The 27248-nt window shown below is 40.3% G+C and overlaps 1 protein-coding gene across 13 annotated transcripts in view; it reads left to right on the top strand.

Moving 5' to 3' along the window:
- Positions 1 to 27248, top strand: part of CALD1 (caldesmon 1) — a 196417-nt gene that overhangs the window by 134678 nt on the left and 34491 nt on the right. The window contains exon 1 of one of the 13 annotated variants that reach the window (XM_032687561.1): positions 6617 to 6890. The exons of the other annotated variants lie outside the window; for them this stretch is intronic. Within the exon in view, the coding sequence (XP_032543452.1) occupies positions 6844 to 6890 (47 nt within the window). The 5' untranslated portion in view covers positions 6617 to 6843. Of the gene's footprint in view, positions 1 to 6616; positions 6891 to 27248 lie in introns of those variants that run through there. 13 annotated transcript variants of the gene reach the window in all.

Below are 27248 nucleotides of genomic sequence, written 5' to 3'. Positions count from 1 at the left end.
ATGAGTTCACTGTTGTTTACTGGGCTGCCTGTTAAGGAGCTTTGGCTTAGGTTTCCACCTATGCCTGCTCAGCAGTAAAAGCATAACCTGTTTTGGCTAGAGATGCATCTATGTTTGTATCACACCTACCACTGTGTGGTTCTTTCTGGCTTTTGTGGCTAAGCTTGAAGTGAATAGTGATGTTTGGAGCATACCTGCTAAATATATTAAAATTAATAATTTAATATAAAACCTCTTATTGAAATTTACTATTGCCAGAAACAGTTGAGGCAAAGAGGACTTACATCTACATTATTGGCAGCTCATACAGCTTTCTGTTTTGTGGGCTCTGCAAGTATTACCCTACATGGCTCTGAGCAGAAGACCTACAAGTCTGGGCTTTGACTTGTGTTATCATTTGCACTGATAAAGCTGAATTTTATTAATAGCAGTTATAGCAAGCTACAGTTCAGGTATAAACGAGAGACAGCAAACTTTAAAATTTGTGAGCCAAAATAACGGTTTTCTTTTTATTGCTGTGAGAATTGTCATATGTCCCTGAAATACATAAAGCACAAAAGAATGGGTGCAGAAGTGTGTGGGGAAATGATGTCCTTCCTTCTTCTGCTCCTGCTCAGAGCAGGAGGGGACCAGAGGAGGGGACCTCCACTAGTGGCAGTGCCAGGGCACAGGGAGACGTGGTAATGACAATCCTTGTGAATGCTTCTCCCTTGTGGCTTCCTACATTTCAATTCAGAAGGTAGCTGTATGCGTGTGGTTATATTGTTTGGATCTTAACGTTTATCTGAAAGCAGTGAAAACACAACATACAACAAAAGCTGTGCTTTGGTGGAAATGGTCTATCACACACATGAAATATTACACTACCCGTAAGTAACCGGTAGAGAACACTACGTTTTTTTAATCACATTTCGATTTACTGTGTAAGTTCTCCTTGGAATATGATTTTAACACTTGCCTTGGAGTTTATTTTGTTTACTGCTACAGACATACATGCACTCAGTAACTTTTCCATGTGAAAAGCAGGATAATATTATCTCAAGAACTGAGGACAGTCAGAGAAAATGAAATTCTCTTCCCTGTAGAGGGCCAGACTCCTGCCTGCGCTATTCAAGGCCACCCTGTCCCAGCAAAGGAGGTATCAGATGGGATTGAAGGCTTCATGGGCTCTATATGGGTCTTATCTGCAACTACATTTATTGCAAGTGTTTACAGTTTCAGGTTTCAGGCTTTTGCATTTTGGTGTGCAGGCTTGTGTTCCTAATCCTGCAGAACTTGCCTGTGCAAATGGTTCTATCGACTGCTAAGGCATTTCCTACCTGATAATGTGTCAGTGTGAGCATGCAAATTCTGTTTGTGTGTGACTCCATGATTTGCACATGCATATACCCAAGCCTACATATTTCAATTTGAGTAGGTATTTTCATACATATACCCACAAACACAACTGGGTATGTATGACTCACAGGTTCCATTGAACATGCTAAAATTTTTGAGGCTGCTGCTGTTTGTAGGTATCCAGGTCATTATAACTATGGGTTACAGTTAAAGGGAGGAATACATATCATAACCATAGGGTGTATTCTTAGTATTGAACCTTGTAAGAGCATGGAAGATTTACCATTCTCAAATGGCAAAGTCTCCGTTACTTGAGATATTTACAACTGGACTTGAAAAGTACTCAAGATTTTCTTCAAGACCTTATGCATGAGTTGCCTGACTTCACCTACTGCACATGATTTAATACACGAAGTATTGTTCATCTGGGAAATGAATTCCCTGCTCACATACCAGTGTCCTAGAGTAAAATCTCATAGGATGGTGAATCCAGATGCTTTTTGCCCTGTGAGATGCATCCACTGTGTTCCCTGCAGTGAACTGTATTGGAGCATTTCAGAACAGACCTTAAAAATACCAAGAGTTTGTCTACTCCATGAGAACACGAAAGACACTGTGCCATCTTTCATTTTCCCAGGGACAGAACAGTTAAAAATATTCTTCAAACAAGGAGCAGATGTTAATGTCATTAGAATGGATTTTCATAAAAAACAAGAGTTCTGTTCCTCTTGCAAAATGCCAGTAGCTTTGCAAAGTTCTTTACAAGTCTACCTACTTATTTCAGATTGGTGGTACAGAGGAGAGTGGTGCAGCATGGTCTCTGAAACCAATCAGATATATTTCTGTAAGTTACTTGCCTGCCCATTTTAAGACTGCCTCAACATCCACTAAACAAAGAGCTAAAGAAACATGAAGGTGTTTGAATAACAGGAGAACAGTGGGCAGCACACCAAATTCTCTGTTGACAAACAGGTACAGAAAGGATTAGGCTTTCCATGGAAAGGCATGGTCTGGATGGTGCATGTGCCTCGGTCAGGTCCTGAATTCACTATTGTCTCAAAAGAAAAAGGGTTAACAGGCTATTTTGATCTGCTCACTGAAAATTCTGCCTTGCTTGTAGGGATAGTTAAAGTAAAAATAATAAACAAAATGTTAAGTGGTTCTCTGGATGACCTCTGGACATTCCTACTGTTAATGTGAGTAGACATTGGAACCTTCCACTAATAATTTACTTTTGGAAAGCTCTCACATCTCCTTCCTCCTCCTCATTTTGCTCCTTTTAATGCTGAAAAGCTAGGAAAGGCCCCAGGAGTTCCTTTCATTGCTGTAATAGACGGTCCTACACTAGAGCCATTTGACTTGACTTCATTGGCGTGAATGACACCTCTCAAGTGCTCTAGTTTAGTTAGTGTTTGTTTACTCTAGTTTCTTCTTTTTCTAGTGTCTTCCTTAGGGGTTTTGCTGTCCTAGATCTCTGAAGCATCAGAACATACAAGGAAAGCAGGTTTAGACTCCAGCCCCATCGATTTTCCATGCTTTAGATGCCCATATCAATTTTTGAAATTATCTAGAAGGTGATTTGCCTCCTCCTGCTCCATATGTAAGATCTCCACCTCAGGGCCACAGTGTACTGAAAGTATCTGTCTCAGTTAAGTTACTGAAGTAAACAACAAACATTTGGCTTCCAAATAATAAGGGGATTATTAAGCGCAAGGATCTATAACCAACTCAGATCATCCTCCCACTTATTTTTGAAGGGGTTGCAAGCATGGCAAAATTTTGTCTGTGTCAGCTTCTTTCATGGGAACCACTTCTGCACTGCTGTAAACTTAGGGAGCTGCTGGATCCGCACCCAATCGAATGTGAACAACTGGCATTGCACGGGTTGGCCTTGACTGAGCCCTAATTCATGTTGCAAACTGAGTCATCAAATGTCCCTGTAGCTCTTGTTAAAACAGTGATATGCCTCAGCTGAACGGGCCCTATGACTTAAATGATGGGCACAGCTTAGAGAGCAGCTGGCAGTGTAGCCTCCCGGGCACTTGTTACAGCCTACCCCAGAAAAAGGGGAGGGAATAACCCAGGTTCTTATCAATAATTCCTTTGGGGTGGATTAGAGTGAAACAACACTGAATAATCAGCGTCTGAAAACATATATGGGTAGGGTTTATTTTAAGAATTTTGTTTTAACAGGTATGTTAGCATTTTGGCTGTTGTCATCTGTATTATCTATCATAGGGATAACCCCTGGGGGGAAAAGGCATAGGGCAGAGAAAGGAAAGACAGGATAAGGGTAAGGGAGAGTAAGGGGAAGAAAAACTGAGAGTTGAAAGATGTATATAGTCATCGCCCGTGGGGTCCAGCAATGACACTTGGTAGTTGCAGCTTCCGTGTCTGTCAATTGAAGTGGTGGCCTTGATCTGTTGGGGGTGAAGGAGGGAAGCCCCCACACTCAAAGAAGTTATGAGCTGCTATATCCATGGTTAGTGCCACAGGTCATGCCATGAGCCTCCACCATCTCCTGGGTCTGTGCTGAGTTTCCATGAGGGGTCTGGCAAAAGAGTTTTTCCCGCCTTTCAAGATTGGTGTGGGGGGGAAGAAGATGGGGTTTGATGGGCCATCAGAGGTATAATGCAAAAGTCCCGCAGAAGCCTGCAGAAGTCCCTTGGCAATCCTAGAATGCATAAATCATTAACCATTTTAGTCTCTGACAGCACTCACCAGAGCACCCACTGTGCTGCTCCCGTGGGTTAGCCCAGGTCCACTTGGCAGCGTGCTCATCGCCTGGATGCAGTGGATTAGCATCCATGTGTCCAGAGTTGCCTCTTCGATCTTGCAGCTTTGCAAGTGTGACAAATCGTGGTTGTAGCAATTCCTGACAGCTTAAAAAATTAATTTGTGGGACACCAACTTGCGAAGCATTACGAGCAGTCGTTGACAAGGATGCCTGTCCCATGTAACACTACAGACAGCTGGGCAGAGGAGGCTGATACTGTTTGGAAGTGCAGTTTGCTCACCTTATTCATCTTGAGTTTCATTTGCTGGCAAAAATGGCAACGTCTTGAGGATAGACTTGCATGGACAGTGTTGCTCATTGGTCAATTAGTAGGCAAATGAAATCTATTCTCAGTAGTGCTGTAGAGGTATGGGCAAGAAGATGCAATTTGTTGTTTGAAGTCTTGAAATAAAAATAGGCTGACCATGTGAATTGTTTCATCTGGAGCGAAGTTCTCCTCCAGACTTTTATAATTCAAAACAGTTTTTGGAAGAGTGAAGAAGGAGAAATTGAGATTCTTATGATTGTCCTAAGGGGGCTATTTTTAAATGGTTCTGGAGTCTACTACAAGTGAAAGAGGCTTCCCCTCTTCCTAATGACTCAATAAATAGGTCAGATTTGCCATCTAGAGCCATGTGTGACAGTGGGGGCAGATTTTCCAAAAATCTGGAACTGTTCTTTGGAGAAGTGGAGTATAATGTTTTAGAGGATAGTCAACTTATTTTTATTTTAATTCTGAGTGGAAACAGTTTTGTTGGTGAGCACTGCAATAATCTGACTACTCCAGGATATATTGAAAAGAGTGTAGAGCTCAATCAACTGGAAAAAAAGTTTCTGAGATGCAGTAATAAATAGAGACCTGTATTTGAAATCTGTAGGGTTACTTTGGAACCCAGTTCACAGTTTCATAAACATCAACTCTAATGTCTGACATCCGATTAAAATGTATGTTTTGGAAGAACATGATATGATCTCTGTTTAACTAATGCTCTTCCAGAGGGAAAAATTCTGATTCTGCTGCAGTGGTAGGAATGTCTTTTCCAGGAAGAGTAAATGTGACTCCCTTCTTACCAGCATTTTTTAAGACTCTATGCATTCACACTGCCTTATATGTTCACTTTCCTTTGAGGTTAGATAAAAAAACCCTAGAGATGGCCTGCCTAGGGTACCCTCATCTCATTTGCAGATCTCTCTGCAATCACAGAAGTGGAATTCCTGTTTTACTTCCTTTGCAGTCAGCACCATTGGCCTTTCCTTCCTCCAGACCAGAATTCCAGTATAGTTTATACACTAAAAGATGGGAGTTTTAATGTAGTTTAGAACAAAGACCTGGGTCTGCAGCAGGTATACTTGAAGAAATAGCAACTTCTTGGGGTACTGCAGACCTGTTTCTGTGTGTGAAAAAAACCCCTGAGCTTATACATGCTTCAACTATCTATAAAGCACAGAATTGTTACTTTTTCACAGAAATCTATCTTCTTGAAATTGTAGAGAGAGTTTCTAGGAGGGGAAAAAATGCAGTTATTGACAGTAGGATTTAAACAGAATGTAAATTGATATCAGTGTCCTGAGAAAAGTGCAGCTTTTGAATTCTTAAAAGCTCTGAGGAAAAAATAGTCAAAGTTGATGCTTCCTTGGACATCCAGCATCCTCCATGGCTTTGTGCAGAGGATTGCCTGGGTGTTCACTCCAAGAGTGCCACCTACTGAACCCACACATTCCTTCCCACAGACAGGCGAGCTTGCTTAGAGATTTCCCTTTGGAGCACTAATCCATCCACACCCACTCTTGCAATTTATGAGGTTTAACAAGATCAGAGACTGGAGTGGAATGGCTGCAGGACTGCACAGTAAGTGGTTGCAGTTTGCTCACAGTCGTGGGCTTAAAGAGGTATGGGAGCATGTGAAATCATAGTAACTGACGGTGCCTCCAGTTAACTCACTGTTTGCATTTCTATTTCCTGCTTCATTCACTGGATTAGATGGAAGAACACTGAGGTTAGGTTGGATTTAACTCCAACCCTGTTTTTAATCCTTCTGTTAAACACAAGATGGTTTTACATTGACTGCAGTTGAGCTTCAAGGTACTTCCCACCTCCTTGGATTTGTCCTTGTTTGGCAGTCACCTTCAGTCTTTTGATCTATCTGATCCAGCCTGACCTTTCACAGGTTAGACTGGATGCAAAATGCTTAGGCAATGATTTACTATCAAGTTCCCTGGACAATTATTTTATATCTGGGTACTCCTGGCAGGCTGGAATGTGACTTTCCTAGGAGCAAATACTTCTGAAGGCACCTCTGTGCAGCGCTGAGGCTACTTGGTGCTCAAACCAGCTGGCTTAGCAGAGTCATTTGTCATTCAACTTGAGCAGCTGAGAAATATGCAGGAATTTCTGTAAATGGGGGGCCCAGGCATAGAAAAGAGGATCTATTAGAGAGAATACAGTAAAAAAAAAAAAAATCATATGATCACAGAGCAGAGGGGGGCGAAGAGAGGGGAGGAGGATACAAGACAGATAATGAGCTTGACAATTCACAAATACAGAGTGTCATTTACAGGAGCGTCAGGACCGACTGAATGGTTAGCCTGTGGGGTGGAAAGAGCATCCAATGAGTCTCACATGCCTGAAAGGATAATGGCATTTTTATTATCTCATTCCACGCCCTGATCATCCGTCCATTTGCTCGCTGGAGCTGCCAGCAGTTTGCACTAATTCATACGCTGCAGACATGATCAGCAGATCATACTGCAGGCAGAACTCATCAAGCCTTTCCAAGTGAGTTGCCAATTTATTATGATGTCTGTATGGGTTTAGCCTTTTGCTGTTGTGTAGGAAGAGCTGGATGGTGGCAATGGGTAAGGGAAACAGAATGGTGAAACAAGTTGGGAAGCTTGTTTAGCTGGGGAATGAGCACTGGATGCAGATTGGGTTCTTTTTCTTTTTTTTGTGATATCTTCTAAAGGAAAATTCTTTGTATTTATGCATTTCCCTTCCCTGAATTGCAGAATTTAAATTGCTTTGCTCAGTGGCAGAAGAATATGATGGAAGGACTGGTTGCTGATTGGAGTTCTGTTAGTGGGAAGTTTGCAGAAGTTTCATAGTTTGTGTGAAAGCTTTTGCATAACTCGGATTGCTTAATTCACCGAGTAAATAGAGTCCTCATGGTACATTCATCCCTGAATTTGGGAGGGAAGCCAGAGAAGAAAATCAATTAGCCTCTGTAATATTGTCAACAAAATAACCTGCTTTATTTGTGTCCTGTATTGTTGTTTTGTTTGTCTGCTTTAGGTGTTGAGGGGTGGGAAACAGGACACTACTATGTTTCTAAAATGCAGTGATTTGTATCAGGGTTTGGTTTAAAGGTTGGGAGAGGTTTTGACAAGCAACTAGGCTTTCTGGATGCCTGTTTTTCAGAGCTTCCAGCATGAAACCCTGTGATCTTAGAGGGAAGGGGAGCTTGGGGATTTCTGAAACTTAGCCCTTCCAAGAAGAATCTGAAATTCTTCATCGTGATTTCAGAAATTGGACAATAAATAATAATTTAATTAAGAGTGTGCCAAGTGGATTTTGTGTGTGCATGTGTGTGTGTGTGTGTTGTTCTGTGGTGAAATACAGCCGCAAGCCACAACAGCCCTCCTTTATTGCTGTACTGGAATGGGGAGCAGCCGTGGCAAAGCACCAATTTCTCTGCAAACAGTGCAAGGGGAAAGCAAGGGAGGGGAAGGGTGAACTAAGTGAGATTTGGACACTGTAGTGATGATATAAGTGGTGAAAACCATGGCTCTTGATAACTCCTTGAGGAGTTACATGAAGTGAGTTCACCGCAATCAGTAAAATTATGTGTGAGTGAAAACAATCTTTTTCTCTTGAAATGTAATTAGCTACTATACTGTTGGTTTCCTGTATCTTGGGAGATTTGGGTGCTATTGCAGCTTCTAGCAAGAGCAGACACACCTTGACAACCAGACATGGGTTTCCTTTCATCAAGACTCACAGTAGCATGTTTGGAGAAGAAAAGCAAAGCTCTCTTTGGTGGGGACTCTGAAGAGAAATCAAATGGGTGGCTGAAACTTGGTAACCAATTTGTTCTCTTTCAACAAGAATCTCCATGATCTCAGGCCAAAAGAGGGAAGGCACCTTTAGCATTACCCACAAAGGCTTCTTCAAAGCATTGCTCAGAGAAATACATGATGAAATACTGCCCTTCCCAGGCTGAGGCATAACGTAATCATTCCAAGTGCTCCTGTCCTCTCAGGAGATTGCAGTGGAAAAGAAGAGGAGTATTAATATCCTTATAAGTTAACTCTCTGGAGACTCTCCAGGGAAAAGGAGGAGGCTGCAATTGCATTATTTTTAATGAGGTACAGTGTGATTGTTAACTTCTTGCAAATGTCCTCTAATAACCCCTTTCCCTCAGATCATTGGATCTGCATCGTTTAACGATAGTTGCTATGTTTTCAGTGTACTTGTAGTATTTGTAGAAAATTTTGTAATTGCTAAATAGCTGAATATAATCCTTTTAGAATTTGATACACTAGAAATTAAAGGCAGAAGTTCTCATCATAGCCAAGAAATCATTCCGGTTGGCCTGAAAACATAAAATCTGTTTAATAGATGCATAGGGATTGACTTGGATTGGTTTGCTGGGCAATAAAGTGTTTACTGTGCAAGTTCCTAGGGAAAGCAGAAGTCATCTTTGCCAGCAGGTAGAATGTTTTCTTCCAGCAAATTATAACTTCTGTTTAAACTTCACAGTTTGATTGTTGGAAGCTCGCTTTTTCACAACATTTTCTTCATGTTGCAGATTGCATTTTCTGTTTCTTGGCCAGATTTTCATGACTGATAATCAACTAGCTTTTTGAAGGGAAGAGAGGGGTTAAGGAGGACACTTCCCCACAGGCAGCAGTAGTGTTAGTGGCACTGTGTTACCTGGTTAATTCTGCTCCAAAAATTGAGGCCATTAATTTTCCCTTGAAGCCACCTCTTTCCTTCCTTCTGGTCTTCTCTGTTGACCATGTTCTTCATCTCTGTTCCATAGTGGGCAATGGCTTGAATCCTTAATTTCTGAAAGCCTTTTTACATTACTGAGGTAAAATAAGAAGGACATAATATAACTGAAGACCAGATCCTCAAAGATGTTATACTGTAGTGAGGCTGATTGTTTTAAAAACTAAGAATCCCAGTCACGCTCTGGAAGTGACTCTTCCTCAACAGTGGCAAGTCTACCATGGTCTAAGAAACAGGCACTTTTTTACAATGTCCTGTCTCTTTGTGAGCTGCAATGTTTATATCCAACAGCTGGAATGGTCATTTTGATGCAAATGTGTTTATGTGTGTGTGGACTCATATATTTATGTTGAACACTGTAGTAACAATGCTCCATCTGTATGAGCATTCTTGATGTATTAGTTGTCGCCACCTGAATGAAATGCATGTTGCTAGATTTAGGAACTTTCCTCATAATGGATCAGAAGAAATTTACTGGAAGAAATGGAACATTTTTGAGTGGGACTGTCTTTGGTGGAAGAAACATTAGACAGAGACAGGCAAGATGTTTCTCAGGAAACGACTGAGATTTTGCAGCCTTCTTGCCTCAGTGAAAGAAGCTTTTTTTTTTTTCAGCACAAGCAAAACATTGGGTCAGAAGCATAAAACTGGAGTAATCTGTGTGGAGTTTTGGGCATCCACCTAAGTCATGACTTTGGGAATCAAATGTCTAAGGTTTTGTCAGAGAACAACTGACTCTGGGGAGTTTCATGAAAACTCTGAGCTGAATTTTCCACCCTGTTTAAGCCAGGAACTTGAAGCTCTGTGGATCCCAATGCCTGAAATGAACTGTGAGAATTGTTTCTGATGAAAGGTAAATTTTGTAAAAAACCAAGAAAATTTAGAGGAGTTTTGGGCAGAACTGTTTCAGAGCAGTTCAGAGCAGAACTGGTAGCTTTGTCCAAATGAAAAAATAGGAAATACTTTTGTTAATTAATTTTTTTACACTTTCTAATCAAGAAATTACTGAGCTGCACCACTGAAATATTTTTTAAATAAAATATTCTAATCTTTTGTAGAATATTTTGATTGAAATTGACCTACATTTTAAAGAAAAAATTTAAAAGAAAAAACCTTAAATGAAGGATTTGCTTTCTTGTTTCAGGCAGAATTAAAATAAAACAGCCCTGAACATTTTCCATAGCACTTCACTCTGACAAGAGTTTTTGCTTCTGCTTCAACAAAACTAGAGAATTCATTGCTAGAGCACATCTTAAATCCAGATAGCTCCTCCACAGCCTCACTGTTGGCATAGGTGTTCAACTAGTGTCAGATAGGGGTGATAGAACTTCACCCTGCTTCTTCTTACCCCCTGTCTTTCCCTGTCTCGCCTGATCTCCACACTGTTCCCAATTCAGAGTAAAACAAGAAGAGTCAAAAAAAATAAGGGAAATTCTCAAATGCAGTCTTGGTTTTTCTGTCCATACATAAAGCAGATGCACTAAACTAGATAATCAAATGTTTAAAAATTCAACCGAAAAAACCACTTCCCTCAGTTTTTGAAATAATCGAAACATGGAGCCTTTACTCATTGTAAATTTTCTCTCCCTCTGTATTTTGTTTTATAAAAGAAAACATTAAAAAAACTGAGCTTACTTTGCACGATTTCCATGTACTGACATTTGATTTATATTTTGAGATGTGTAAACTCTTAAGCGCAGCAAAACAACTTCAGCAAACTGAAGTCTCCTTGACTTCAGTAAGGCAGCTTACATTTATAAGTAGCTGCCAAGTTTATAATTATATATCTGCGTAATGTTAGCCTTCGTACATTTATCCATTCCAATTTTAATTCTCCGTTTCATAAAATCTATGATCAAATTTTGGAGCCCAAACTAAGCTGATGTCGTCCCTTTTAATTTAGGACTCAGCCCTTTTATTCTCCTTCTCTGCTTTGCTTTTATTAGTTGCTTTCTTTTTGTGCTGATGTGCAGCACATATTGTTAAAGCCACTTATTAGAGCCAGAATTTTACAGCGTGGAAACTGTCCTAATAAGGGGAAAAAAAATAGCCTTTTATTGGTGAGGTAAGAGAAGTCAGGCAGTGGATAATTTTTCTGCTGATTGAGAAGGATAAGGTGTGGTTTGGCAGATATCACATTGGTTTGGCATTTGATGACATGTTTCCTCTTTTCTGCAGTTCAAATCCTTTGCAGAGTTGTCAGTCAGGGAAGGCTTCCCCCATGCTCCCCTTTGCCTTTCCCTGCCCTCTTCCTTCGCTTTTTCACAAAAGTTGAGCATTGGTGTGAAATCTCACTCTGACCTTCAAAGCTGGATGTGGTAATGAGACATTTTTGCAAGTCTAACAGTGCCATACTGTAGTTACCTTTTTGGGGATCAGCAAGCACATTGGAATACAGTTTTCCGTGTGCATTGTTCTACATGTAAAGTGTCAGAAAAATTGCACTTTAGTCCAAGGTATTGCAATGCAATTTGTCTTTTCTCAAAAACCCATTATCGAAGCAAAATTCTATCAACCAGGTTTAGTTGATGCTTTAAATCTGCGTGTTTGGGGTTCTTTTTAATCTGTTTTTCTTTCCAACTGCTTTGAATGCGCATATTGAATTCCAGAGATGAGCAGCACACGCCAGGCTTAAGTACAGGCTTCAGATCTGAAGTCAATGTAGTTCTATGGCTTTTAAAATGAGTTATGATGAGCAAAGTTTCAAGTGAGGGCAGAAGCTGGTATTTCAGTTTTTTCATTCCTCAGCCTCTGTCTCTTGGTAGCTGAAATACAAAGCCAAGTATTGGCTCTGCTTAAACTCACTTTGTGCTGCACCAGGAGACCAAAAGTGATGTGAAGTGGCTGCTCCCTTCCTACCCCTTGCTCTGGTGTATTTCTTCGATTGTAGGAGGAATAGTGGTTAACATGGTCACTAAATACCCAGTTTTCTCTCTTTGCTTATTTTCTTCTGAGGATTGTAAGTTTGCTTGTGTCATTTGTAAAGCATTTTTTTTCCTTTCCTCCCCACCATAGTAGTTCCAGAGTACGTATCCTATCATTGTTGAGGTTAGCTTACTGTAGGGAAAGGATATGAAAGACAAGTGGATGATGATAATAAAGCAGAAAAGAAAAATAAACAGCATTAGTTGTTGGATGTACCACCTCACATTAAACAAAACATACAGATACACCATTAGGAATGGGCTACTCCCAAAATCTTGCTGCATAACCAGGGTTTTTTTTTCTTGATGCCTGTTTGTATTGAGACTCTTCTTCCTCCAAGTTAGAATTTCTCTTGGAGATCAGGGACTTGGCTAACTTTGTTGTCCTCTTTTTTTAATTTCCATCCACCACTTTTTTATATACCTTGACTAAGCAACCGTGAGAAATATTCAGTTTTTGGTGAGCAAGACTGACTCCAGCAGAACCTGGCATACCAACTGGAGAGAATTAACTCTATGCAAGAAATTTAACTCTGACCCTTTTTCAGATTGCTTTCAATCTGCTTTTTACTTTTGTTTAGGAGGATCTGGTCCTGCTGGTTCTCAAGCTAAATGTTCCTGTATTAGTGAACAAAAAAAATGATGGTTCTTGTTCCAGACTGCTTAAAACCTTATTGAGAAAATACCTCCTTACTGGTGTACCATGCATTTCAAAAATGTGAGAAAGCAGGAAGCAGTCTATGTGCACTTGTTTTCCTTCCCATGATTCTCTAAGAAATGTGGAGGCCTGTCCTAGAGGTTTGTCCTTGAGACCAGTGCACTTGTTGCTATAGGATGTAAGATTTGGGATTCTGTTTTGTTTGCCAGAACCAAATTGCCAACAGATTTTTTTAACCTTAAAATATATTACATGTTTCTAATCAGGAGGTTTTTGGCTTGCCAAATTCTGTCTGCAATATGTTCATCACTGGAGTTGTTTCAATGTAATTGCAGAAGTACCTTCTAGCATTGTAACTGTTGCTGTCCTGTCACATTCCTTACTACAGGTTCTTCTTGTTTGGGTTTTTTTTGGGTTGTTTGGTTTTTTGTTTGGTTGTGGTTTTTTCTTTTTTTTGTTGTTTTTTTTTGGTGGGGTTTTTTTGGGGTTTTTTTTAAGTGGAGTTTGTAGCTGAGCAGTAGAATCATGACATGGGTGAGCCTCACAAGCTCAATACACTGTAGGTTTCAACATCCACAAGTGATGTGTACCATCATCACACACTGACATGGTCATGGTAGAACCTTTCTAGTCTCTTTGTTCATTTTCAGGTTGTTCCTGGTCCAGCTTCTGTGAGCTACAGTGGCATTCCCCATTACCATGTGTTTTCTTTTCCTTTTTCTTTTATTTTACATGATTATTTTGCAAAGGCCAGATGAAATGTGTTCCAACCACTCATCTTTCCTCTGTGAAGCATGAGATTTTTGGGATTGTGCTTTTCCCACAAGAGGGAAATCACTGGCATGTACTCTGGGTGTTGTGCATCTTGGCCTTAGTCATCTGCCTCCTCCTGGTGCTGGAGGATCATCATAGACATCATGTCAGCAGTTTTCTTTCACAGGATTTCCAAAAGCCCCAAAGCCTAATTAGCAGAGGCCACAGCTGTTTCCAAAAGCAGCTAAACTTTTACTTTAGTTAGAAAGATTGAATCTGAGGACTAATTTTCTTCTAGTTCCTCTGTTAAATTTGCCATAAAGGCAAAGCAGTTCTCTGCAAATGTAGCTTTTACTCAAGTCTTACCAACCTATTAAAAAACTCTCTTAACACTGTAGCAATACTATCTTGGGATTCCCACCAGTCCCATCTATATGGCTGTGAAAGTTTCCCACTTGCAGCATGTGCATTAGCAATAATTTGCAGCCCATCCAGTCAAGAAGAAATATTCCTGTCTCGTGCATATCTGAGAGCTGCATTTGGTCCTTTGACATTTTGGGATAGCCAGGGAGTTAATTCCTTACTTGATTTCCTGGATTCTTCTCTCTCTTTCAAACTTATTCAACGCTCTGTGAAGTGATTTGGTAGGAGACAGTGTGTACCATCCAGTCCTGTGTTTATTGCCCCTGAACTTAGGAAGGAGAATGCTCTAAACCTATGAAAAGATGTTTGTTTCTGCTACATTCTATGTGTGCTATTTGTTTCTTGTGGTGTTCTCCCTTGGCAGTCATGCCAACGTATTTTCTTTCCCTCAGAAGGACATGGTTATTCTTTTCACAAGATTCTAGCAAGCAGAGATTTTGCTGTTTAGGGCCTTTTCCCTGGTTTTTTGGTCCCTTCCAGCACTTTTCAAGATGCATGACATCATTTCAGTGAGAACCTGAGTCCTGCAAAGGCTGGTAGTATTGCAAGGGTAGGCAATAGGGAGGTTTAAGCTTGGGAGAACTTAAGGCATGGGCTCACAGATGTGGAGGAAGAAGATAAAGACAGTCATTAAAATGCCATTGGGTGAAGAGTGATGGGGGCTGCCTGGAATACGAGAAGAAATTGGATAAGGCACTGGAAGAGGTTGTGGGGAGCTGAAATAGAGGAGAAAACCATTTAAAAGTTTCCTGTGTAATGTCATAAAGCAGGTAGTGGGGCCTTAGCTGGAGTTTCTCAAATATTTGTTAAATTTGTGGTAGTATTTTGAGCAAACTCGGGACAAATGTACAGAAAAAACTGTTTGTATATGTTTATAGCTATGCACTAGCACTGACAGTCTGTCTCATACTCATCTTGAGCTGGCAGAAGCACATGTAAGTAGATCCAAGAGCACCTCATTGGCAGAGGATTGCTAGTGTTTCAGTTGTGCCTGTGTTTGCATTACACCAATTGGTCCTACAATACCTTATTGGTGTAGGTAATGCTGGTTGTGCTGGCCATCCCAGAAATGCATGATTGTTTTGACTGAGCATTTCTGTGTGTTAGTCAGATCAGAGCCGGAGCACAAGGGATTTTAAGCATCTCATGCACCTGTAGAACAAGAGGGGCTAAATGAAGTCTTCTAAATCCCTTATTTAGCAACTTTCGGTATGTTAGCTTGCATTAAGAGCAGTCTTAACTTATTTTTGCAATATAGAGTATTGCTGATCCCTAGACCCTTTTGTTACCTCATAGCTGCTAAAGCAATCTTCTTCAGACAGTTGATTACCATATTCTTGTTTACTCAGTAACCTCAGTCAGTTGAATTTTGGTATCAGGTTGGACCACACTCTTTGTGAGCAGAAATTGAAATTGTCTTATGCTTGTCTTAATTCTTTATTGTACCAAATATTCTTCAATTTACACTGCCAAATCCTTGCTTTCCAAATGTTGCATTTTCACAAAATATCAAATCTATATTAGGTGTAGATATATCTACATCCATAATCTATATTGGTTGTAGATCTGCTATCCACTGCTTGGTTTTTGGCCCCTCCCAGTACCTTTCAGAATGCGCAACTTAAATTCAGTGAGAACTTTCATAAAAGACTGTATTGAATTGCTTCTCCCTCACGATGGGCTTGGTGTGTGTGTATGAATAATTGATATGGATTGCTGGGAAGAGTACACTTGGATGAACAGCAGCATGTTTGGATCAAGTCTGTTCTGTGGTGGTGTTGTTTGCTGTGCAAATATCTTTTTTTAGCAGTCTCAGCGATTCCCTAAAACACTGTCTTGCAGTCCAGGTGAGACAGGAAAAGTTTTGACTTTGAATCAAGACAAAGTCTTGCAAGAGCCAGTGTTGGAAGGGTTGGATGACGTTCATGTCAGTCCTATCTACACTGTGGAACTGAAGAGGGTGCAGTGAGAGCTGTGCTGCACAGAAACCTTCCCATGTGATGACTCCTACAGTTTCTGTAGGACTGAAACTTCTCTGGTGCAGAGCTGGTGTTTTCTCACTCAATCACCTTTTGGGAGTGCTACCTCACCAAGTTGGCTTTCTGCACCTGTTGAAGCTGGAGAAGCAGATGGGTTTGAGAGCAAGCTAACTCCTTGTTTCTCAGTGGTAGAGTTAGGACTCTGTACCACATTTCCCATATTTTCAGGCATTTAAGTGTATCTGAGTTCACAGCCCAGTGCCTCAAAAGGTGCCAGGCTGTGCTGAGCCATGTTGACCCCCATGTAAAGCCCAAGGTGCTTTTGCAGTGACACGGCCAACCAGATCCCCTGGGCTAAACTTGCTTTTCACCCTCCCTTTTCACCCATTTCCCAGCAGGCACACCTCTTTTTTTTTAAATATAAAGTCCTGGTTTGGTAATACCAAGCAATAGAAGGCATTACATAGAGGAGAGGCAGGCTATCACTTGCTCAGAGAGAGCTCAGAGGAGCATGTCTCTTTGTTCAATATCACAGCAAAAAGACATCCCAGGATAATCAATTCTGCCAGTGGCTTTCACATGCTTTCAAGTGCAGTGATGGAAGTCAGCACAGTGTAGCCATTAGAGATGGGAGTGAATGGAAGGAGTCCATGTACCTATATATCCCTTTGGAAGTTGCTGGAAGAGCTTCTGGTAGCTTCAACAGGTTTTGGAACAGGTGTGAAGTCGTGCAGCCAAAGTGCAGTAGTGCAACCTTATCTGCATGGTTTAGGCTAAAAGCAGTACATTCGTCTGTGTTCTGGTTTTGCATTCCATAAACTGACATTATGGTGGTAACAATACCCACCACAGGGGAGTCAGAAAGGGTTGCAAGGATTACTTAACATTTGTAAAACACGTTGAGATCTTTCGAGGGAAAGAATTTAGCCACTGCCAAGAACTAATGTGACAATGAGGGGAAAATATCCGTTGTTCCGCATTCTCTTCTGTAATGTAATGTATGATACTGGAAGCCTTGGCTTAAACATCTGTTTACCATTCGATTACCTTTTCTGTGAAAATGTCAGTTGAATCTTTTGGAAGGCTTTGCTTCTCGGTGATGGAAACTTGTCAGTGGTTGTCTCCCTCACATTTGGAATCAGACTCTTTTTGCCCGCACGTGTGGTCTGTTTCCATCAGCTGTATTGCTTTCTTATCACAGCAGCTCTTTGCTATCCTCCCCACTTTGGTGCCCACCTGTATAAAACATTTTGCAACAGCTATTACAGACTGGTTTCCTGCTTGGAACTGCTATTCCAGAATGAAACTGGAATTAACAATGCGCCAAAAGGCGGAAAGTACTGAACTGGGTTTTTTTTTGGAGGGGGCTTTTGGGTACAGGATTATTTTTTAGTTGTTTTTGTGTTCGTTTGTTGTTCTGCCAATACACATATATCCTTTAGTAAAGGGTTGATATTTTTTCCTTTCTCCATACTTCCTCAATTGGAGCCTCTTAATTTCAGATTTACAATTGCTTGGAGGGAGGAGCTTAGTCTTCCTCATAACTCATCCTCCTTAGCAAAACACTTCAGTCTCATTAAACTGAGGCAAAACCACACTGAATATTGCAGAAAAGCCCCTCACCCCTCCACTGTATCTCCACAGGGCAATTTCTCTGTGTTGGATACCTTATGCCTCCAACAGCTGCCTCTGTCCCATTGGAAGTCCACAGAGTGTGGGCACTCCTAGGGCAAGCAAATTGTTATTTTCTTCTGTTCCCTAGTTTTTGTCTGGGTATTTTCTTCAAATAACTTATAACTTGTAGACAATGTGTTAGTGAATCTTTGAAATGGAAGAGGTAATTTGTGGGATGCCAGAGTTCTGTGAAAAGGTTTGTTTTTTCCTGCTCTTTAAAGAACTAAAGGCCTTTAGGTTTGTGTTTGCAGTGTGATTAATCAGCTCTCATGAGCTCAGTCAGCTTTCCACATACTGTTTCCAATACTGAGTTTGGTAGGTTCTTACAAGTTCTCTGGAGCAAGAATCACAGTGAAGCAATATGAGGGGAGCAAGCACATCTAAGGGAAAACTAATTGAAAGGATAAAGCCAGGGTATTTTATTGCATTTATGTGGGTGTAGTTACAATGGCTGCATTTCAGTGCTATTATACCATGTCTGCAAATCCTTGTAACATTAATGTGCTGTTCAAAGTGCTGTACTCAACCTTGAATATCTGTAGGGACCTGTTTTATGGAAGGGTTTTTTACCTTTCATGAAGGCAAAAGACACATCAGGATTAGCTTTTGGAGCGATGCATGGATTAGGGATGCCCCTCATCCTGTTAGCAAATCACAGGATCTTCACTCCTAATTCTTCGGCTGTCTCACTGAAAAGATCTCCTAGTCACCTTGGCTGTTGACAGCAGGTTTCTTAAACACCTGAGAAAGAGACAGATGCTTGTCCATGCTAAAAGTGAACAGCCATGAATTTCCCTTGAAACAAAATCTGCATTTGCACCTGCACAGCATCCATGAGTTGCGTGCATGGGGAATCAGTATCAGAAAACTTTGAGACATCTCATTTTCATTAATATTTTCCCCCACTCACCATATATTATAGCACTGAATGTATTGGCAGTGTCATATCCCCTGTCAAGTGGTTCAATTCATTTAGCATAAGGGTTCACAGTCCACTGTTTTGATGCATGTGCTGTTCTTACATCTCATCTCTTTCCTCTTTGTGGCATTTATTTCAGTGTTTAATCTCCTGTAGTATGTTAAGACTATGTCCTCCTAGTGCATATTTTGTGTTGGGAAGAGCGGATAAAAAAAGATTATTCCATGATTATCTGAATGATTATCTGGTAAAATTATTTTTACAGACTCCCTGTATGCAAATGCACGCCTTGAATTTTGCTCATCTGCACAGTCTTTCCTGTATTTCTGAAAGCTTCAACAGACATCCTCAGGGATCTTTCTGGCTCTAAGCAATAGTAATTTTGTTACAATCTCTAATCCCCTGGAAAAGACAGAGGAGTTTTGATGCTTTGCAGAGCCCAGGCTAATGCTAACACCTATAGCTTTGATGAATCAAGCAATAAAAATAGCAGGTTCTGACTGTTTGTGGGTGTTTTAGATCACAGAACGCTTCAGGCAAGGCCAAAGTTACTGAGTGATGTGTAATCTGGGTAATCACAACCTGCTATCTTATACTTTCCATTCTGTCAGTCACGGTGGGTTTTGGTTTTCCAGGCCCTGGACAGCCATGTAAACCTGGCTGGGGATGTTGATGACAGAGCCACTTGCCCAGTCCTGGTGCTTTTGCTTTCCTTGCTGTTCCCTGATGGATCCCTTTCCCTTTTCCTTGTCCTCCTAGTATTCCTCCATCAACCTTTCTCCATTCACAAGCTCATGCTCTGCAAGGGTGGAGGCTCCTCATCCATTGCTGCTGTCTATCTCTCCTCTCTCTCCATCCACAGCCCAGGGAGATGTCTTGTTTCAGGCCCCTTCCTACAGCCCCGGTCTCTGATTCCTGCTTCCACATTCCTCCTTCCTGCCCCACTGTTTCCCTCTCCCACTTTTGTTCAAATCCATTATGAATTTCAGTGTCAATCCTAAATCAGAGACTGATGTTTTGGTTATGGAGCCATATCCACAGCCTACATTCTGATCTGCCCTAGGCACAGTAGCATTCAGATGAAACAACTCCTTTCAAGATGGGTTCAGCACCAATGGTGGGTGTTGTCCTTGATATCAATCAATGTGATGCCATGAACTTTCTTCCCTTTGACACTCCCCCACTGTAGAATCCTGTCCCCTGGTTACTCATTACACCCTACAAAGCCTGGCAGGCAAGTGAAGAAAATGCAGGAGTGCAAAAGGGGATTCAGCTCAGAAATTTGTCATCTTTGAAAACCGAAGTAATTTTTCACCTCAAATTTTACAAATTTCTTGTTTTGTCAGGGTGGGTGGTCAATAGATGTATGCTGGAAGTTGATTGTGAGTAGATTGGGCATGGTGATGGAGGATTAGGTTGTGTGACTGAGATTGGTTTGGATGTTAATATTTCATCCCTCAAATCAGTGATTCTCTGAGTTAACTTTTTCATTGTTTGTCTTTTTATGATATTCAGTGAAGCAAATACGTGTTGAAATTAATGAAGATTCCCGTGTATGAGACCTGTCCTTATGGTCCTGTGTTTCCTTTTAAAACACAGTGCTCTTAAAATGCAACAATCCTATTAATCTTTGTGGAGGGAATGAAATGCAAACACTGTTTTTTTAAGGGGCTCTCTATTTCCTAGAGTTCTGCATTACAGAAGCCTTCCAAGTGGGTAACCAACATAAAAGTAGATAAGCAGATGAACTTGAAGGCTGGGCTTCCAGGTTAGCAATACATACATGATTTATTGTAATTCAGTTTGTACTTTCCTGAAATCATCAATTTGTCCTTGTTTGCTGATTTATGAGGAAGCAGCATACTGCTTTGAAATAAAAAAAAAAAAAACAACAAAAAACCCCCCAAAAAACAACCAAAACCCACCAAAATAAATAAAAAAAAACCCCACTAGAAATAATAAGTTTAAAAAAAAATTGGAAACTATATTTTTTTCACAAAACCTTTTCTGCCACAGTTACTGGACTAAACCGCACATTGAACAGAGAAGAGTGAGAGTCCAGTTTTCCTCCCATTCAGTCTCCTTGCTTTTATCTCTGTAGTGAAACCTTGATAAAATATCTGTTGTTTCTCTCATTGCTGTAACTATGCAAGGGTGGAGGTGCTCTGCAGGCTGAGCACCATGTTTTGTAAGTCTGAGTTTAGCTCACCTGGCTGAGGTGGTGCACTCACTTCCTAAGGACAACACAATTTCCCCTCCAGCCTCCGGTGGGAAAAAAATATATCACATGTTATGGGAGTTTTTAAATAGAAACAACTGTTTCTCATATTCATTGCTGAGAATACATATCTATTATATATGCGTGAATATAAAAATATTTAGAGAAAAATTACTTTTGGGCCATGAGAAAGTCCTGTGCTCTTGTTCAGATTCCTCCTCATAAGGCTGTAGGGTTCCTTCAGTGCTTTTGCTCCAGATTCTCTACAGGCTTTGTGATGGAGTGCCCACCCCTGGCTCTACCTACCCCAGTGTTATAGTTTATTGACATGAGGATTTAGGATGAAGAGATGGCCCCATACCAAAAGTCCTCATGCCTGCCTTACCCCTTGTGCCTTCATTTAAAGACCTCTGATAGATATCGTAGATGATGGCACGAATTTTTTATGAGTTAAAATGATAATTGGAGGAAATATAGAAGTTTGGAGCTTGAGCATGACACATTGGAGACATCAGTTTGCCTAAAGGTGCCTGTAAATAAATGTAGGTTTAATTCCTCAAATCTTTTGCATATTTTCTATGAAAACCACAGTTCTCAATGTGAAGGGGAGATTTTTTAAGTTAAATGTCTGCGTTTATTTTTAATTCCTTCTGTCTTTATGAAATCTCTCAGTCATGCCAGTTGGAGTTTTATTTGCAATGAAATATAAAGGAGGAAGAGTTAGATCTTAATTTTGCATGCATTCAGTAAGCTAGCAATTTGAGGTATTAAAGTGCCTTGAAAGCCACATTGAATACAGCAGCCCAAAACCACAGGAAAGAAAATTTCTTATTTGACTTTGTAGAAATTGTGGATTATGTATTCTGGGGCATATCCTGTAAGACCTTACTTGTGCCTCAGCTAGGCAAAATGCCCATTATTCTCAAGTCATATGCCTGAAATATTACTGAGGGAGGCTGTAGCATAAGTTATTTTGGATTTTATATGCAATAAAGCACTAGAGACTGGAGGTGGTGGTAGCAAGCAATTTGCTATGGAGTCAACAAGTACCACACCAACCACAGTGGTATGCACACTGGTTGGGGTTTGCTCCCACTTTTTCACATTTGGAAAAGCAAGCTTGTTTTCTATGCTTTTTTGCCTATTTGTCATCTGCCAGGGAAACAGAGTTCTGGGTGAATTCCACCAAGCTTCAAGGAGGTAAAAAAGTACCAGTTATCAGCTAGGAGGCACTTGGCTAATTCTTGTTTTCTGCTCAGTTGCTTTCTTTTTTTTGCGTGTGTGAAACTTCTAAATTAAAATGGGATAAATATACTGCTCTGCTCATTGACAGGTCAATGCCATGTCTATTGTGGATGAAGTAAAACTGCAGAGCATTACAGACTACACATATTGAGAGAATTATGTTCTTTTCCCTGGTATGTTTCCAAAAAGCACTTTTATCTAAATACAATATATGTTGGAGGCAAATTCGACATTGTTTCGGTAGCTGAAGTTTTTTACCCTTCACGTTGGCGGCCCTGAGTGTGATTTGTGCTGAAGTACTCAGAGGCAATTTTCCAGAGTTATTTGAATGTGGTTGGAGGATCTGCTTGCATTTCATATTATGAAACAGATGATCAATTTTCAGCCATGAGGAAAGAGGTAAAAAATAATGTGCATTAGTCATTCTGCGTTTGTGCAGAATGATGCCGTGACGTTACCAGTGGGCTCTAAGTACGAAGCTCAGGTTTTAGGGCTTGAATCTAAAACCAAAGGAACTGTGTTGATATAAGCAGAAAACTGGAAGAAAAAAAAAAAGAAAAAAGGAAAAAGAGACAGGGCATTGGAAATATTGGGCATCTATGAAACTGAAATTTTTAGTTTCAACAGAAACCAGTAATTTGGGAAGGCAGGATCTGTCCCAGAGGCTTCAGTGTCATCCCTAGAAATGCAATAAAATGCCTGGATGCTTTTCATATTGATTATTTGGTAGTCACCAAGGATTTTTGTTGTCGGTATGGAATCCTTTTTCCTTGTGGTTATTAGCTTGCGTGTCACCTTTCATACTTCATTCTTCAAGGTGGATTGTTTGCACCTTAGTTCTTTAGAATCACACTGTTAAAGGGTTGAGTGTACCTACCCTTTCCTTGCCTGTGAAAAACCCTAAATGTCAAAAACATCAAAAGAAACCATAAAAAAGAATGTACACAAGCTGGACCTCTCAGAAGACGTTTTCTTTCCCACACTTAACTGTTTTTTCATGTCTCCCAGCCAAATCCTTAGCCCAGGTAAATAATCTAAAGATCTTCCTCAGCTGAAACAAAACAAAAAAACCAAAAAGATGTTAAAATGCACATTTTTTTAGCCTTTAGTTTTTTAGATCAAAGTTTAAGGTAGAAGGAATGCTTCTAAAGGTACAGTAAGGAATTAAGGATGCCAGGCCTGACAGAAAAATGCTCTTCTGCTAACCTTTTGAAGAAGTGGTCACTCATCAGAAAAATATAGTAATCCTTGAACTCTTTGGACCTAAGATAAAGAAGAAAGTATGTTAGAAACACACAGTATGAAAACGAGGTGAATGAGTACACTGAAAGGTGAGGAGTCACTTTGCTTTTGCAAGACAACTAAGTGGATATCTGGGTTATTCATCCAATCAGGAGTACAGGCTGTGCAGCTCTGGAGAATGTGTGGATCAAAAGACTAAAAATACTTGTGAGGCAGAGATAAATTGTGAGCAAAATGAGAAGCATATACCTTTGGGTAAATGTAAGGCTGTAGTGTTTAAGTCCAGCAGGTGCCACCATATAATCTAGTCTAACTTTCCATACCTAAGTGTTAATGGAATTTCACCAAATGAGCACCAAAATTGGTATTTTTTGGTAGTATAACTTCCAAAAAGGCATCCATCTTAATGTGGAGATGCAAGAGATGGATGTTCCATCGTTTCTTCTATATATAATTACCCTCACTGCCAAAGATATGTGCTTAATTTCCAGTTTTAATTTGTCTGGGTTTAATTTCCAGCCATCGGTTAATTTTATCCATTTGTCTCTCCTACATTCAATGTGAAAAATGTTGTGCATGTCAAATTGAGAAATATGTGAAAAAGCATTCACGCACAACATTGGACTGAGAACTGTGGTGGCATGTCTGCATGTCTCCAGCGAAATCCCCTGTTTTCACTCACTACATCTTTTTGAAACATGAGCATTTTGGACTGAGATTCTGCTCGTTCCCTCATAAAAATGAATCTTCTTGAGCAGGTCTGAGCAGAAGGCTGTCAGTTCTCCTTGAATTATGGAGGAATGATTAGAGAAAACAGTTTTGCCCACAACTGCCCCCCACCATTCACCATATTTTTAGATATGACTCGAATGAAATGCAGCTGACGTTGACACGCAAAGCTTGAAAGAGGAACAACCCTCTGGAAGTGTGTGCATTTGTTATGGGTTTTTCTAGGTGAAGATTGATCAGTTGTTTATATCCACATTTTGAAGCGTGCCTATCATAACACAAATTAAATGAACAATAAAAAGATTAAAGGCATATGTAATAATAAATAAAACGGGCCTGAATATCAACAGTGACACAAAGCACTCCCCAGTGGGTATTATTACAAAGTCCATCCTCACCCCACCCATCCTTTCAGGAAGAGCCTGGGTAAATAGAAAGGCTTTCTAAGAGCACAAAAGGCAAACAAATGCACATTTATAGATTGAGTCTGGCAATTAAATTTATCATTGAGGACATTTTATTGGCATCTTCCATCTGACATAAATTTAGAAATACACAAATCAACAAATATCACTTCAATTGGTGTGGTCTTAGGTGATGAAGGGTGAAGGTCTTAGAAGTAGGTTGGGTTGCAAGTGGAGGTGTAGCAGTTTGGTACAGGATGAATGATCTCATTTCTTGGAGTGGACCACAGAGAAAACTAATCTGTAATACATGTAAGGGCTTCCAGAGAACAAAGTTGTGTGGAAAAGAGCTTGTTGAAGAGGTACATTTGTATCTAATTGAGGTACATGTTGTGAGGACACTGTTAAGAATGCAAGGTGGTTTTGTGGGCAGGAGAAAGGGAAAACAGACATTTGATTTGAGTGAACCATAGAGGAAATAAGAGGTAGAATATGAGCTGCCTCTTTAAGTTAAAAATCTTAAAGGCTTTTGTTCTGTTTGGAATTTTTTCACATGTTTCTGACACTCTTGAAATGGAGCCCCAAGTTCAGATTCTTTCTCCCTGCCTCCTTGAATGGACTTCTGTGATCCAGCTCAAATTAGACAGGTTTTTTGTACTCCTGTGAAAAACGAAAAAAAGTTTAGATTCATAAGGTTTAACTTATGATACACTGAGGGCAGATAGTGCTACAAATTATAAAGTTTCTCTTTAATCAGAACACAAACTGTTTAGAAGAGGGACCAGATCTTGCCCTATCTTTATAAATTGCCTACTATAGCAAGCCCCTGAGCTTAATAGGAAATTTCAATGCTGTCATAATTCAGGCAAAAATAATAATGTAGTAGTACTGGGCAAGAAACTCTAAAACCAAAGTGCCTTAGATAATATTTGAACTGATTTGAGGTTTCAAGTGGAAACCAGTTGAAGCTGGCTTGTATGAAATGGTTTCAACCCCATAATCATCCTAGTTATTACGAAGTTTCTTGATGGGCTACAACTTAATGCAAATTCAGTGTTTGGTGTAAAATACAGAGTGCCGAATTTCTCTGAAGAAGGTCTGAGGCAGGTGGCCACATCACCTGTATTCCCAATCCAGCAGTTATTTTCCACTCGAGGCTGTAGAGTTCCCCCATTCAGTCTGAGGGCAACATTTTTAGACTCACTCAGCTGGGAGATTTGTTGTTGACTTCAGCAGGTTTGGGATTTCAGTCCTGGAGGTATAAATTTGTCCTACCCACTTAGTAGGGCAGAACATCTCTTGTTACTTGCTCTCACTACCTAGCGTGGTGGGAACTGTCCTTTCACGTGGATGAGACACTCAGTCTCCCGTACAGGAGTTGTGCAATATGGGAAGGATGACAGACTCAGCACTGTAGCTTTACTAGAACAGCTTACCAATAATGCACAGAGGTTACACAGCTTTTTCTCATGTCAGAAACATAGAGAAAGATAACAGGAGAAGCACCCCATTTTTTCTCTGTTACTTGAAGTAGAGACTGAGGTCACGTTATCTTTGATAGCAAGGTGTAGGATGGTTTCCAAGTGATCATCTTTTCATCTGAATATTTAATAAGAGCCTCTGTGCTTGGCATACCTCTTTGAGGTCATGCTGTGTTGTGGTCTCATTGCCTGAGGTAGCTGGAACAACTAGTTATAGAGAAATACTTGCCTGCAAAGACTTTGAGCAGTTATATGGAAGATGACAAATAGATATAAATTTAGTTTAATTCAGTTGCCCTGTGTGTGCGAGTGTGCTGGGCAGCAAGGCTGCTCTCCAAGAGTGGAGAAACAGCACAGGCCAGCATGGGTCATCAGATTTCCATCTGTCTGATACACGGAGTTAAAATCTTGGAGTCACATTTTTTATTATTTGTTTACTCTTGCTCTAAAAAATGTCAAAAGATGTAGGCAAGTGAAAGATAAGCTTTGAAGAACTCCCAGATCGATTTTGGTTGTGAGGGGTAGCTAGGAAGAGCTGTAGCAGTGGGAGGGTGAGGGTCAGTGTTTCTATTCCCAGTGGAGGATGCATGAATTCGTGTGTCAGCCCATGGTTTAATTTCTATGTGAAATTACTTTGACACCCTCAGTCGATAGGTGAGGAGAAGAGAGCCAGACAAGCTAGGGTGAACAAATTCAGTGCATGAGGACTGAGTAAATAATGAGATGAACACTAGTCGGAAGAGTGTATTTTTCATGAGCAGAAATTGCATTTACCTAACTTGCACCATCTTTCTGAATTTCTCATGGAAAGTCAATGGCAGTTAGGGTAATTATGTTGAATCATTTAATAAACGATTCTGCTATCAGTTTACCCATGGTGTGGTCATTAACTCATCAATTAACATAGCCAGCCTGAACCTGTATTTTCAGTCTACACTACTGTCAGTCTGTTGTGGCTATTCACGTCCACTCCAGAAAAACCTTTATCTCAGAGGGAAGCAGAACAGCCTGTGAAAGTACAATCTGGGGAGCAGTTTTAATGTAATTGTGAAGAAAACATGAAACAGATCTCTAAAAAAGTTGCAGTTAGTTTTTCATATGACTGTTTCCACGTTCGTGTGCAAGCTGCGTGCATCCATGCTGGTGAACAGAAATTAATATTTAAGGTGATTCTAATGGATGGAGCCCATACCTAGTGTACTTATTTGCTGTAGGAAAACACTACTTGCTGTAGTAAGGCAGTGGATATATTTAAAAGCATATTGAGAGAGATTGTCAGTTTTCTTAACAGGTGATCTATGTGATAAGTGTCCAAGGACAGGAAATGCATATCTATTTAACGGGGACTATTTTGTGGGAATTTTTTCCCTAGGGTATTTTTTTTTTTTTTTTTAGTTTGCTGAGCAACTGGTGATTTTCAAAAAGGCATTTTAAAGAGGCTTTTGATAGCAGTTGTTCTCCTTGCTGTGTAGGAGTG

The sequence above is a fragment of the Chiroxiphia lanceolata genome, chromosome 5 (assembly GCF_009829145.1).
Source record: "Chiroxiphia lanceolata isolate bChiLan1 chromosome 5, bChiLan1.pri, whole genome shotgun sequence".
Classification (NCBI taxonomy): domain Eukaryota; kingdom Metazoa; phylum Chordata; class Aves; order Passeriformes; family Pipridae; genus Chiroxiphia; species Chiroxiphia lanceolata.
Note: the sequence above shows the minus strand (reverse complement) of the source record. Positions and strands in the feature narration are given on the sequence as shown.